Raw genomic sequence first — 13,004 nt, 5'->3', positions numbered from 1 at the left:
AGGCACATCAGTATGTTTTATTATATTGTCTTTATGTTAAATTATAGTATTCTGAAAATAACTAAGCTTTTTGAACTTTGCTTTTCAAGATACATATCTCTATGTACTATTATGGAGAAAAAGATTAAGGCCCATTCTTTCAAAATCTCTAAGCTATGTAAAACATCAAAATTGAGTAATAAAGCTTAAAAAACAGCACTATTAATGCATAGTATATAATTCTGGAAACTCGTGGTCTCACTAATATATAATAGTAATATTAGTACTGAAACAGTCGTTTGAATTAAGTAATTTTCATTTCTATCGACCCTAGTGTCCTAATTCTGAGAACGGATGAAGAAATAAGTAGATTGTTGTCATCTTGTTTCTTTTCTCTCAACTTTGATACTTGGACAAATAAGGTGCAGTTTGAAAAGCTAACTAAACACTGTCTTCTGTTAAAATCCACATATATAAAAAATATTATTCTGAAGCCGTACTAATCCCTTAAAGCAAAGAAAGGAGATGGGAAAAATGTGTAGGTGCGATACTGATGAAGTTTCAAGTAAAACCAGATCTACAGAATGAATTACTGAAAGCTTTCATTTTCGCCCACTTAAGTAAATTTCTTGCATTCGTTGTTGTATCTGGAATTTTACGAGTTGCACTTGGAGACATAAAATCAAACTGCACATATAGATTAAGTCTTTGGTTATGCAACTCAGTTAAAATATGGCAAATAGGTTTTCATTATTTTTCTTCTGAAACATCTATGCTTTTCCCTGCTACTCCTAGCTTTGGAAACCTGGATCAAGAGACAATATCCTACTTATTCAGATCAAATAATATAGATAAGCTCAAATGTTCTTACAGTATACAGATTGCTTTTATCGTGCAGAAGGTCATTCATCTGTGTTTAACTGAACTTTCTTTTCTTCTAGAGGAATATCGCAGACTTTGCATGGACGGACTTCCAATAGGAGGGATTCCAGGGAATGCTGGTTCCAGACCTGGGGGCACTGGGGGGAATGGCTTTGCCCCAAGTGGCAATGGCTATGGCCCAGGAGGGACAGGCTTCATCCCCATCCCTGGAAGCAATGGCTTTTCTCCTGGAGTTGGGGGAGCTGGTGTAGGCGCCGGGGGACAGGGGCCCATCATCACTGGACTAAGTGAGTGTTCACTTTTTGTGTAGACTCTTTATTTTTCTGCCTTAAATGATTTTATAATACCTACCATTTTTTTCAAAAGGGGTGTGTGTAAAAACCTCTTTCAGGGTCTAAAATACAAGGTAGTAGTAAAAAATGCTTAGGAAAATATGACTTTTCTGTTCCATAAACTTTCTAAATTGGAGAAAAGAAGAGTGACCCGGGTTCTCTTTGAAAATAAAGATGAGAGCATGGTCATACTCCAGTCCAGATGACGCCATTAAAGAGCATGTTTTTGGTTCCAGTGTATTTCATTTGGCCGTTTGCAGCTGCCCTGTTCGTACACCCCTTGAATTATTTTCCAGAACCATTTCGCAACTGAGATAAATTGAATAAGTCTTGCTCTGTGCCTATCCAAATATTTTAATGAAATATCTTTCTTTTCCTCACCGTTTTTTGTTGAATAACTTGGGTTTCAGGCCAAAACTGGCATTGGTGTAGTTGACATTTAAGTTCATTCTTTTCATAAGAGCTGCTCTTGCTAATAATATTTAATGATGTCCTACAGTGTTATGTTTATTCTTTTTGGCATATGGCCTATTTACTATATCTGAATATTCAGCACAGTTATGAAAAAAAATGGAAAGCATTCAGATGTACAGTAGAACATTCCTGAAATTTTGAAAAGACATCTTTATGGGCAAAGTTTCCAGATGTATCACTTAACAAATACAAGTCACAGCCATGTGTCTCAGGAATATTTTTTAGATCCTCAACATTCAAGTTTTAATAAAATAAAAATAATGTACACTTGATATGTACACTTAATGAATGGACTATTAAATATCCTTTTAAAAAATCAGTTTTAATAAAAGTACTCGATGTTGTAATGCTGAAATACCACTTGTGCTTTGATTTTCTGTAGCTATTCTGAACCAGACGATAGATATCTGTAAGCACCATGCTAATCTGTGTTTAAATGGGCGTTGCATACCTACTGTGTCTAGCTACCGATGTGAATGCAACATGGGGTATAAGCAGGATTCAAACGGGGATTGCATAGGTAAGCTCATGATTCTTTAATCCTTCTTTGTTTTTTCATAGCTTTTAGACTATAGGAACAAATTAGACTATATGTCATTTTTGAAAAAGGCTTCCGAAGCAAAGCTGATTTCCAAGCTGTCTCTTCTGTGTGCACGGTCTTCCATATGCTCCTTTAACCTACTGCTGAGATAGCCCCCTTCAAGAATCCCCTACTTTTTCCTGTCCTGTATATTGTGATTTCTGTGTCTGCCTCTCTCTTGCCTTTCTTCTTAGCTGAGCGGCACTGGATATATATGGTGGTGTAGTCCCCATGCAGAGGAAGGTGCAGATTGGGAGGAGATAGGGGAGGAGTCACTTTGGACATGTGGAGTGTTAGGTATCTTGGACATTGAGTTATAAAGGTATAAACCTAAGAGGAGTGTTCAGAGCTAGAGTTACAGATCGAGGCATCAGTGACATAGAGGTGGCTGTTAGAACCATGAAGGGTGAGTATTGTCACCCACACTGAACCACAGCAAGAGTGGAAGGGTAACAGTAGTACTGTGGCTGGAACCCTATGCCACAGCAACATAGTCCCCTAAAGAAAATTCACTAATAGCGTTGGTGAGACAGCAAAATAATCCAGAAAGTATTATGTCGCTAAAGCTAGGCAAGGATACCCTTTGAAGAGAAAAGTAGTGGCAAGTGTGAAATGGGGCAGAAAACTCAAATATAATGAGGGCCAAAAAAATCTATTGGATTTTATAACGAAGAGGGTTTTGATGATCTCTTGAGAGTAGTTTTAGTTTAGGAGTAGTTTAGCGAATGATCGTGTATATGATTCGTAATTAGCATAACCCTCAATACCTGATTTGGGTTCAGGTCTTCTGTTACGTAGATGACAGGCCAGGAACAGAGAGTTCATAATTTGACCAGTGTAAACTAAAAAGTTTTAAGTGCACTATGATTTATGAATTATGGCTGTAATGGCAAAATAATTGGCAAAGCTGTCCTAGCACCAAGGGGCCTCGGGAACAGGTTCTCAGAGAAAGAAAATGCCCTGAAAAGTGGCCTGGCTTCCTGGAAAGTTGACCTCAGGAGAGGGGGTTGGGTGCATGATACCATGTTCTTCACTAGAACTGAGTTTTACAACGAAGAGCTTTACAATGAAACTTCTGAAAAGGTGCAACTACAACACCGATATTATGGTATACCAGAGAATTTAAGCTATCTTCAACACTGCAAATTCAAGGTTATAATTCCTATTGGAAAGTCCACTAAGTATACTTTATATGCTTGCTAACTCTCTAAACTCTGTCTTTTCTCCTTTTGCTTCATTCCTTTGGCTCAATAGAATTGATGTTATCAACCAAAAGTTTAAATGTAAGTGAATCTTAATGGGCTGAAGGCGCCCTTGGATGAATTGAAAAAGCATTTAATCCTGTTATTCTCTGTTGTTTTGATTTAATTTGCTATGAGATTTTTTTTTTTTTTTGTTCCCCTCCTTTACCAGAGAGGGCTTAATTGCATTTAGTCTGAGTGTTTATATAAATGAGGTTGGTGAGTTTGATAGATTACAGTTCCTTTTTAAAGAACATCTGTGAAAGGAGTAATTTGTTTATTAAAATGGTAAACCTGTGAATTCATTTGATTGTTGTGCTCTCCAATTTAGCTGAAATTGTATATGTTAATAGCTTCTACGTGTATATGAAATGGCAAGTCATTATGCCCTCACCAGCCAGCAAGGTTTTTAATTTACTAGCATTCAAGATTATATTTAGTGGGCATTGCTGAGATAAGATGAATTTAACTTTTTCTGACTCTGGCACATGCAATTTGTCTGGGCTGTGAGCAGTCCAAACTGTTCAGTCTGCCATTTGGTCTTGCAGTCCCTGAATTCTGCGATGGGCTTGCATTTGATCAAGCCTTAGGAGAACTTGAATGAAAAACAGTAATGTTTCTCACATTTAGGATCAGAACTAATATTTGCATTGAACTTGGTTTATGCAAAAAAAAAATCCTCTTCCCATTTTAAGGTCCTAAAGAAACCTGAGGCTGCTGAAGGTAATAGACTTTGTTTTAATTAATTTCCATTTCTATCCCATCCTCTGTTACTTCAAACAGCCAAGCCTCAGTGAATATATAGTTACATATTTAATAGAGGACAACACATAATAACAAAGAAATTCCACAGTCTGTCAGTTTCTTTCTTTAAAGCTCATGAAATTGACAGAATGAATCTATAAATGTCTATCTTCAAGCATCTTCCATTGGTTTTCCAATACTGTACAAGGTTTTGAGGAGGCTATTAACTTGCCCAGATTGCTACAGATAAGTGTTAGAGCCTTTTAGAACCCATAGCAATGTCTTTCCAGTGTCGGCTTAAAAAAAAAGCGGGGGGGGGGGGGAGGCTTTTTAGAGCTTTTAATCATTGTGCATTTCTCAGATTGAAAAATCATTACTTCTTGATTAAAGCAAATTCCCTTGTACTTTCGAATAGGCAGTATTTTTGTAAATCTCTACACTGGCCTCTGTATTTGAAGAAAGGAATTCTCATTCATTTATAAATATTCTGCTCTTTAGACTATTACCACCAACTGGCCTTCTCTCAAATTTGGGAGGCCTAAATGTACTTTAAACAAACATTTCTAGGAATGGAGGGAAGTCTGTAATGGTTTCTTTTGCCGCTCACAGATGTTGACGAATGCACATCAAATCCCTGCACTAATGGAGATTGTGTTAACACACCTGGATCCTATTACTGTAAATGTCATGCTGGATTCCAGAGGACTCCTACTAAGCAAGCATGCATTGGTAAGGCAGTTTGTGTTCACATATGAAAATGTTCCATGAAATATAGTGACCCGGGCTGTTGAGGTTAAAAGTAAATTTATTAAAATAAGACATGGAATGAAGTAAGTGCTGTTGTACCACTACAGATTTATTTTAGACTCCCCTCAGACGTGCTTCCTTTATGCATAAACGCTATTTGCGTGTATAACCCTGGCAACGTGATATCTGGCTTTGCAGAAAATTCAGTTTATCTTCCTTCTCTAGATCACAGCTTCCTTTCTCCAACTAACATCAGTAGCCTTCCTGCTCTCTGATTAACGGAGCTTAAGATTTATGGTCGTTTTCAGCTACTGTTTTCTTTGAACCTCACACATACTCCAACACCAAGTCAGGCCTCGTCTTGATTCACAGTTTTGTTGCTACACGCCCCAGCCACCATCCTCCCAGCTCTCTCTCAGTGCTGATTCATTGCACACTTCTTTCTGCAGATGACTCCGCTTATCTTCTTTTTCATTGCCTATTTATCCGTGGGTCATTGCTTGGCTAAGCTCACCCCGCCATCTTCATCATGGTGCTGTTAACCCAGGTAGTTTGAGGGTTGAGGTTACTGTATTCTTACTCAGCAGCTCACTCCGACTTTGGACATCTTCGACCGTTGTGTCCAAAACAGCTACACCAGTCTTTTCCCTACACTGACAACCTCTGCCAGCTTCCTGGCACACTCCAGCCCAATTTCCTCTTTCTTTCCCTCTGCAGCTCCTCTAAGTCAGGGCTGTATTAAAAAAAAAAAAAAAAAAAAAAAAAAAAAAAGCTGGTGAGAGGTGGAAGTTTGGCTAAAGAAGCAACATGATCTTATTTATTACATGTAAAAAATAAACTGGATGTTGAACATCACATTTATTATCTTATTGTTTTTACCTGTGGTTATTGTAAAAGAATAATATTTGGCCATCCTTCATTGTCCCAGATATTGATGAGTGCATCCAGAATGGGGTTCTTTGTAAGAACGGTCGGTGCGTGAACACAGATGGAAGTTTCCAGTGCATTTGCAACGCCGGCTTTGAATTAACTACAGATGGAAAAAACTGTGTTGGTATGGAAATTGCCTGCTTCCTTGCAAAAGATTTTTAAAGGATATACATTTTTATTTAGAACCATATATGCCATTTCCATGAAAGCTTGCACAACACATATGTGAGAATTCTTCAGATGACTTAGGTAAAATATAAATGCACTTAACACGAGACTATTAAAGTCAAAGGATAAATTGTTTGGAAATGGTATAACAGTGAATAATTTGTTGCTTCTGGAAATTTTCTGTGTGATACATGTTTAATTCTAAGTAGCAGTTTTTCTTTGTGGTAATTATTAGCACCTATGGGATTTTACATTTTGCCATTACAACACCAACGTGTTAGAAAAGGTCTCCTCCTGACCTCCAGTCTGGGGGAATATAAAAATGTCTGGCATGTGTGATAATCAAATCTCTAAACCTGAGGTCCTGTGATGTCTGGTACCAGCTGATACCAGCACCCCACAGAAATACTCTAGTCACACAGCAACACATGATATTTCAGCTACTAATCAAAGTCCAGATTATTTCACTCACAGTGATGTTTATCATTGCTCTATCCTCCCTTACAGAAGAAACTCCCCCCGCCCCCCGAAATCATATAAACATTTTTGCTAATCAAAGTAAAGCACATCTCACGTGGTTTTAATAACAACGAAGCACAGCATTTACTTAATTCTTTTCCTTTATATCCCTTAGGCTAAAGGCCCCTCACGTTCTCCACCCTATCTGCTCTCACTTGGTTGGCATTCATATTAGGAAAAAAAAAAAAAAACAATGAGCACATGGCTCACTTATGTAGTGGAATATGATTGGTGGTTATTTGTGGAAGGAGAGGGAACCGGGTTCCCACAAGGCCAGTGGTATAAGTCATTCTGCTCTCCTTCTGCAGATCATGATGAATGTACAACTACCAACATGTGTTTAAATGGGATGTGCATTAATGAAGATGGTAGCTTCAAGTGCATCTGCAAACCAGGATTTGTCCTGGCTCCAAATGGGCGTTACTGTACTGGTATGTATGGTTTTGAGATGGGAAAGTAACCATGATTGAAACCATCTTTTTTATTTGAATGAATCATGCAAGAATTACTTCAGTTTCTTCATGTGGATTTCATATTATTCACATCTCTTGCTAATTCAGTGAGGCAGGTGTCTAAAGCTTCCTAGAAAAACACACATTGTGGTCTAGGGAACAGTAATATCTTTACAAAAATAATAATGGTGTAGGAAAAATTAAGAGAATGACAGATTGGTTCTAGCAAGTCTGGAAGAGACAATGTAGAAATAATTTCTCTGTACCCCTTGCCTAAATAAAAAAGAGGAAGAAAAAAATCTTGAAAGGTTTTCCTTTTTTGTGCTCTGAGAGCTAGATTTTCCACTATCATTCATTACTTGTTTTGTATTACATACTTTCCATAAACTAATCTACAGATCATGACTATATCACTATCTAAAAATCTTACATTGTGACCTAGTGAAGAAATAATTTGAGTGTTCCTATCAGTTTTATTTATAAAGCCATTTTGAAGGCTAAGCTCTAGCAATGACCTTAGTAAGAAGTGCCTCTTGGAAATAAGATATCAGTTTATACTCACAATTTTAATTTAGTAAGTTGGAACAAGTTATGCAGTTTTTTTCACTTTTCTCCTTTTATATGAAATGAACTCTTTGAATCCTTTCTATCTTCCACTGCACAAACTTATCTGAATACCATTAGTACTTATAACCAGTTCCTATAATTTCAACAAAATTCCAGAAAGAGTTGAGAAAGAAAGATCAAGACTGATTCTTTTATTTCTGAATAAAAAACGCTTCTTGACTATTCAAGAAAGGGGTGTATAGGATTCAATAGAAATGTTGTGGCTCTGCTATTTTAACTCATGACTGAGATGTCATCTCAAGGTTAGCTGACTTGGATTTAACACAGGATTTGAGTTTAGTGTTATGTTCCAGGGTGTAACAGTTACATTACAGCATGTAACTTTATTTTAGCATTTCCTAAGAAACTTCCACACACATGTAAATATGACCTCAACAGTTTCTGCTGTCTTGAAATTTTTTTATTTACTTCCTTACTTCTGATAGTGTAATCTGCAAATCTTAAAATGTTCATGATTTGGTGGCCCTGTGTTTGGAAGGCTGTTTCATCTTTTAGGGAAGCCATTCATTGTTGGGTTACATTTGATAAACTCGAGCAGATTGAGAATTAGGAGAGATGCCCCATGGGCCCCGTGGGCGGGGGAGAAGCAACAGCGCCTGGGTGGCTTAGTCTCAGGGTCATAGGACTGAGCCCAACGTCGGGCCCCACGCTCAGCAGGGAGTCTGCTTGAGATTCTCTCTCCCTTTCCCTCTGCTCCTCTTCCCCCCAGCCACATGCTCACTCTCTCTCTAAAATAAATGAGTAAATCTTTAAAAAAGAGAGAGAGAGATGGTCCCATATTTTGTTATTATGAATTGATCAACTTATTAAAACAGCATCTCTCTTTAGTTTGAATTTTATGTGTGTGTGTAAATAAAAGCAACTTACAAACATTTACCTTGGTTTTCAGAATATGTTTCATTTAATTAACTTGAATTAAATATCATTTAATATTAAACAGAATTGGCAGATAAATAATGAAAAATGAGTGTGTGAGGCTCTTTTTTTTCCCTAATGGGTAAAGTGAGGCAACTTTCAGTCAGTCTTTCTGAAAATGTGTTTGAAAGGGTTGCACTGGACGCCTGGGTGGCTCAGTTGGTGAAGCGTCTGCCTTTGGCTCAGGTCGTGATTACAGGGGCCTGGGATTGAGCCCTGTATCAGGCTCCCTGCTTGGCGGGGAGTCTGCTTCTCCTTCTCCCTCTCGCCCTGCTTGTACTTTCTCTCTCTTGCTCTCCTTCTATCTCAAATAAATACAAATCTTGAAAAAAAATAAAAGAGTTACACTTAACTGTAAGATTTGTTATATCTATGTGTCCTTCCACAAATTATAAAATGGAAAACAAAAGGTTGACAGTCTAGAGTGGTGAAAACAGATAAACTCTGTAATAAGGTTAAATTTACTCAATAGTGACCTGGGTTGTGCTTCCCTCTGGGCAGATGTTGATGAATGCCAGACCCCAGGAATCTGCATGAATGGACACTGCATCAACAACGAAGGCTCCTTCCGCTGTGACTGTCCCCCAGGCCTGGCTGTGGGTGTGGACGGACGCGTGTGTGTTGGTAAGTGAACCATTCTGTAATGGCCCCAGTGTCCAAGTGGTCTTTGAAAAACAAAGATATATCCGTACAGTGGAGAAGTATTCAGTCATAAAAAGGAAGGAAGTACTGCTAAATGTGTGCAAGTATGAATGACCCTTGGAAACGTGCTGAGTGAAAGGAGCCACTCACAACAAACCCAAGTAGTGTATGTTTCCATTCATGTGAAATGTCCGAAGCAGACAGAGCTGTAGAGACAAAGCAGATTAGGGTTGCTTACAGCAGAGAGGGTAGGGTGCTGGGTAAGGGGATAGTCGCTAAAGGCATTTCTGAGGTGGTGAAATATCCTAAAATCAGTTGTAGTGATGGTTATATGTATCTCTGAATATACTAAAAACAAAACAAAACTATTGAATCGTATTCTTTAATTGGGTGAATTCTTAGGTATGGGAATTATACCTCAGTAAAGTGGCTTAAACAAAAAAATTTACAGGGAGCCCAGCAAGTTCCTGGCAGAAAGCTCTGATGAGATGCAAGTCAAAAATGCTGGAGAAGAAAAAGAAAATCATCTTTAAATTAGGATACTTGACAGTGTTAGCCAACTGAGTCTCTAAGTACAATGGATTTAGATTTTGTAATTTATAACAAGGAAAATATGAAATGGAGATTATGGTTATATTTAAATAAACCCTGTTTTTACTCAAACACAGCTTAAAATGTAAATAATTTCTACTGTAGAACTTGGACTTATATCAAAAGGTAGAAATGTTTTCATATAGTTTTTTCTCATTGCTGTGCAGCTAATTATAGAAACAAGCTAAAAGTATGAGAGAGAATATATATTTTATTCTAAACCATTCCAAATTACTCTGCTATTTTTAAAAGGTTATTTTTACCAAATGGGTCGCATGCAAATCAGTGTTAGCAGGCATCAGCTTTAAAGAGGCAGGAAGTCAAAAATGTCATTGGTGTTTCAGAACCCAACCATAGGTCCTAATGATAACAGCAGAATGAGTTACTTGTAAAAATATACTTAATGCAGTTTTCTCTCCAGAGGCTTTTCATAAGATCCCCCCCAGGGTGTGTTAGCCATCATGCACCCTCTGTTTCTCAGGTGACTCGGTAAAAGGCAGACCTACTCATTGGTTTAAGAGTATAGGTAAGGGAAATGAAATTCTTTCTTAAACATAGATGATAATACTTTACTCTTCCCTATGGGAATCAAAACACTTGGATCCTGAAGGTGGGCGGGGGAGAAGCAACAGCAGATGGAAATAATCTGTGCACTTAAGTTCATCCACTGTCTCCAATCTAGGATTTATTTCAGCTTACAAGATTGTCAGCACTTCGTTCAAGGATATTTTAAGTATTTAAAATACTTAAAAAAGTAAAATACTAAAAAAAGCTGGAAGAACGTAGCTCCTCCCTGCTTACCAGAGCTAAAGTATTTTCACTTGCTTTAATATACTTACTTGCCCCTTACCTTTAACTAAATGATTCTGTTGAAATCTATGATGAATACAAAACCAGTCTGGGAGGAAGAAGTTATTTTTCCTTTAAGCAACAATGTATGAGTAGTGATGAGGAATACAGTGTTTCAAACACAAATCTTCATTCTCTCATCCACATACAGAAAAGGCATGAGACATTGTTGGAAAGCCTCCAGGTTTTCACAATTGTGGTCAATTAAACTTTTTAAAATAAAAATACCATTTGTTCTATGTCTGATTATATATATTGCTGTTCCCATAACATGCTAGATGTTTTTTCTTCATCTCTTCTGCCTTTGGTGATGCTTTTGAGATGCACTGATTGTTGAAGTTAGAAATGAATCACTACTGTGAACTATTATTAGGGTTAGCACTTCAATTTTAGATTTCCCTTCTGTATATTTGTTTTTGTTTCCTTAGACACTGAGATACGGGTTTTTATTTTCAGAAAAATAAACTCTTATTGTAACTAGTATGTTGAAGAAGCATGACGCATAGGCAGAGCATAAACAAAAGGCAACTATATTTTGGTCTCTCCCATCCTTTTAAAATGTATCTTTAAATTTGTTCAGTAGAAGCCATTTACCCAATGAGTAAGGAAGAAAACTCAGGCAACCGTAAAACTTTACTTTTCTTAAATTTATGTGACAATTTCTTGTAACGAAAAACAATCTAAATAACTAGAATGCCTGGTACCGTATAATAATATTCTGACCCTGACTTGAAGTTACAACATCCTTGAACACGATGTCTTCTGACTCTACAAGGGTCAAAGAGCCCGAGAAGAGGTGAGAAGGCAGACGCACTGGTGACCATCCTAGGATGGCTTCAAGGTTTCTGGGCTTCCCCAATGTTTAAAGCACCCCTTCCTTTCGTGGTTCCTCCAGAAGCATTCAGCTGCCCTTCCTGAGATGCATACACTGCCTCACCCACTCTCTGGTTTTTAGCAGTCCAGATAGGCTCTGCCTGATGCTGTCCCATCACCCCTCCACGCCATTGTTTTAGGACCCTCTCTTTATGTGGCCCACATCTAATGCAAACAACCCGTCCTCCTGCGCCCTGTTAACCTTACAAATAGAGGTGGATGTCACCTGCCCCTCCAGTAGGAATAGCAGCCACTCACTTTTGCCTGTAGGTATCCCAGGCCCAGCTGCTGGGCACAAAGCTCATAACCTGCCCCCTGTGAAGTTCTTCTCTTTGGACCAGTGGTGAGGATGGAAGCACCCCGAACTCATAATCCAGCTCTTGCCAAAAAATTCCTCCTCAAGAAATCCTCTCTTAATTGGGAGGGTTTTCAAGACCTGGCAAGTCATTTTCCATATCCACTTCCTTCAGGATGTAGTCTCAAAATTCACCTTGTTATTTGATATTTAGCACCTTGGGACTTCAGCTTAAGTTTCCTTTTTAACATCCTCTTACAATAGCTTAGGGATATTTTGACGTCTTTATCAATACTGTGTGACATTTCTGTTAGCTAAAAGGTGAATTTTCTTTATCCTAATTGTGCTCCTTACTAGCTCTGTGGCCTTAGGCAAGATACATTACCTCTCTGTACCTCCTTGCCTCATTCATTTTTTGACAATGAAATAAGTTAATATTAGACTTATTTGTAATAAAGCTTTGAATGGTTTCTGGCATTTAACACATGCCCAATAAGTTAGCTCTTGCAGTTATTACTGTTTTATTAAATTAGAATAGCAACATCACATCTAGGGCATAGTCTTAAGGGTTGCTGCTTTAAGCAGTAAAGAAAAGTTGACACTAAAGAAAGAAGAATAAAATGAAATTAACATTTTGCAGCCATACATACTTGACCAGTGGTGTGTAGAATCTGAGAAAATCCTTTAAAAAATTCTATTTTTTTTAGTAAGAAGAGTGATGGAGGAATTTGATAACATGGAAAATATATAGCTCAGCAGCATTTTGGTCCAGGCCCCCACCAAAATATTTATGCGACGGTGCTTTCGATGCCTCTTACCCTGTTCACCTGGGAGCAGTGTTTAGTTATAATGAACTAGGGTTCCAGTCTGGTACCTTTTAACAGGAAAAGGTTGACTGTCCTCATTAAAAATAGAAGAGAGAAATTAGGTAGTCACCATGTTTTTTGAGTATTTCCTGTGTATCTTACATACTGTGCTTAGTGCTTAACAAACAACTCTCATTTATTATGTAAACTCTATCCTTATTTAATGGATGAGGCAAGTGTTAAATATTTTGAGTAAGGTCCATCCCACAGGGACCAGAACCCAGGACAATTCATGTCCCCCAAAACCTATACATATGTTACGTCACTTTGTTTTTCTGGCGTTGGGTATTCTAAACAA

The 13,004-nt window shown here is 37.8% G+C and overlaps 1 protein-coding gene across 1 annotated transcript in view; it reads left to right on the top strand.

The window, feature by feature from the left end:
- Positions 1–13,004, top strand: part of FBN2 (fibrillin 2) — a 254,470-nt gene that overhangs the window by 140,410 nt on the left and 101,056 nt on the right. Inside the window, exons 10-15 of the mRNA XM_028103619.2 lie at positions 921–1,148; positions 2,050–2,187; positions 4,842–4,961; positions 5,908–6,033; positions 6,905–7,027; positions 9,092–9,214. Coding sequence (XP_027959420.1) covers positions 921–1,148; positions 2,050–2,187; positions 4,842–4,961; positions 5,908–6,033; positions 6,905–7,027; positions 9,092–9,214 — 858 coding nt within the window. The remainder of the gene's footprint in view (positions 1–920; positions 1,149–2,049; positions 2,188–4,841; positions 4,962–5,907; positions 6,034–6,904; positions 7,028–9,091; positions 9,215–13,004) is intronic.

Source organism: Eumetopias jubatus, unplaced genomic scaffold (genome assembly GCF_037043125.1).
Source record: "Eumetopias jubatus isolate StellerSeaLion01/CBP00866 unplaced genomic scaffold, mEumJub1_p1.0 scaffold_5, whole genome shotgun sequence".
NCBI lineage: Eukaryota > Metazoa > Chordata > Mammalia > Carnivora > Otariidae > Eumetopias > Eumetopias jubatus.
The sequence above is the reverse complement of the archived record's forward strand: the minus strand, read 5'-3'. Positions and strand labels throughout refer to the sequence as shown.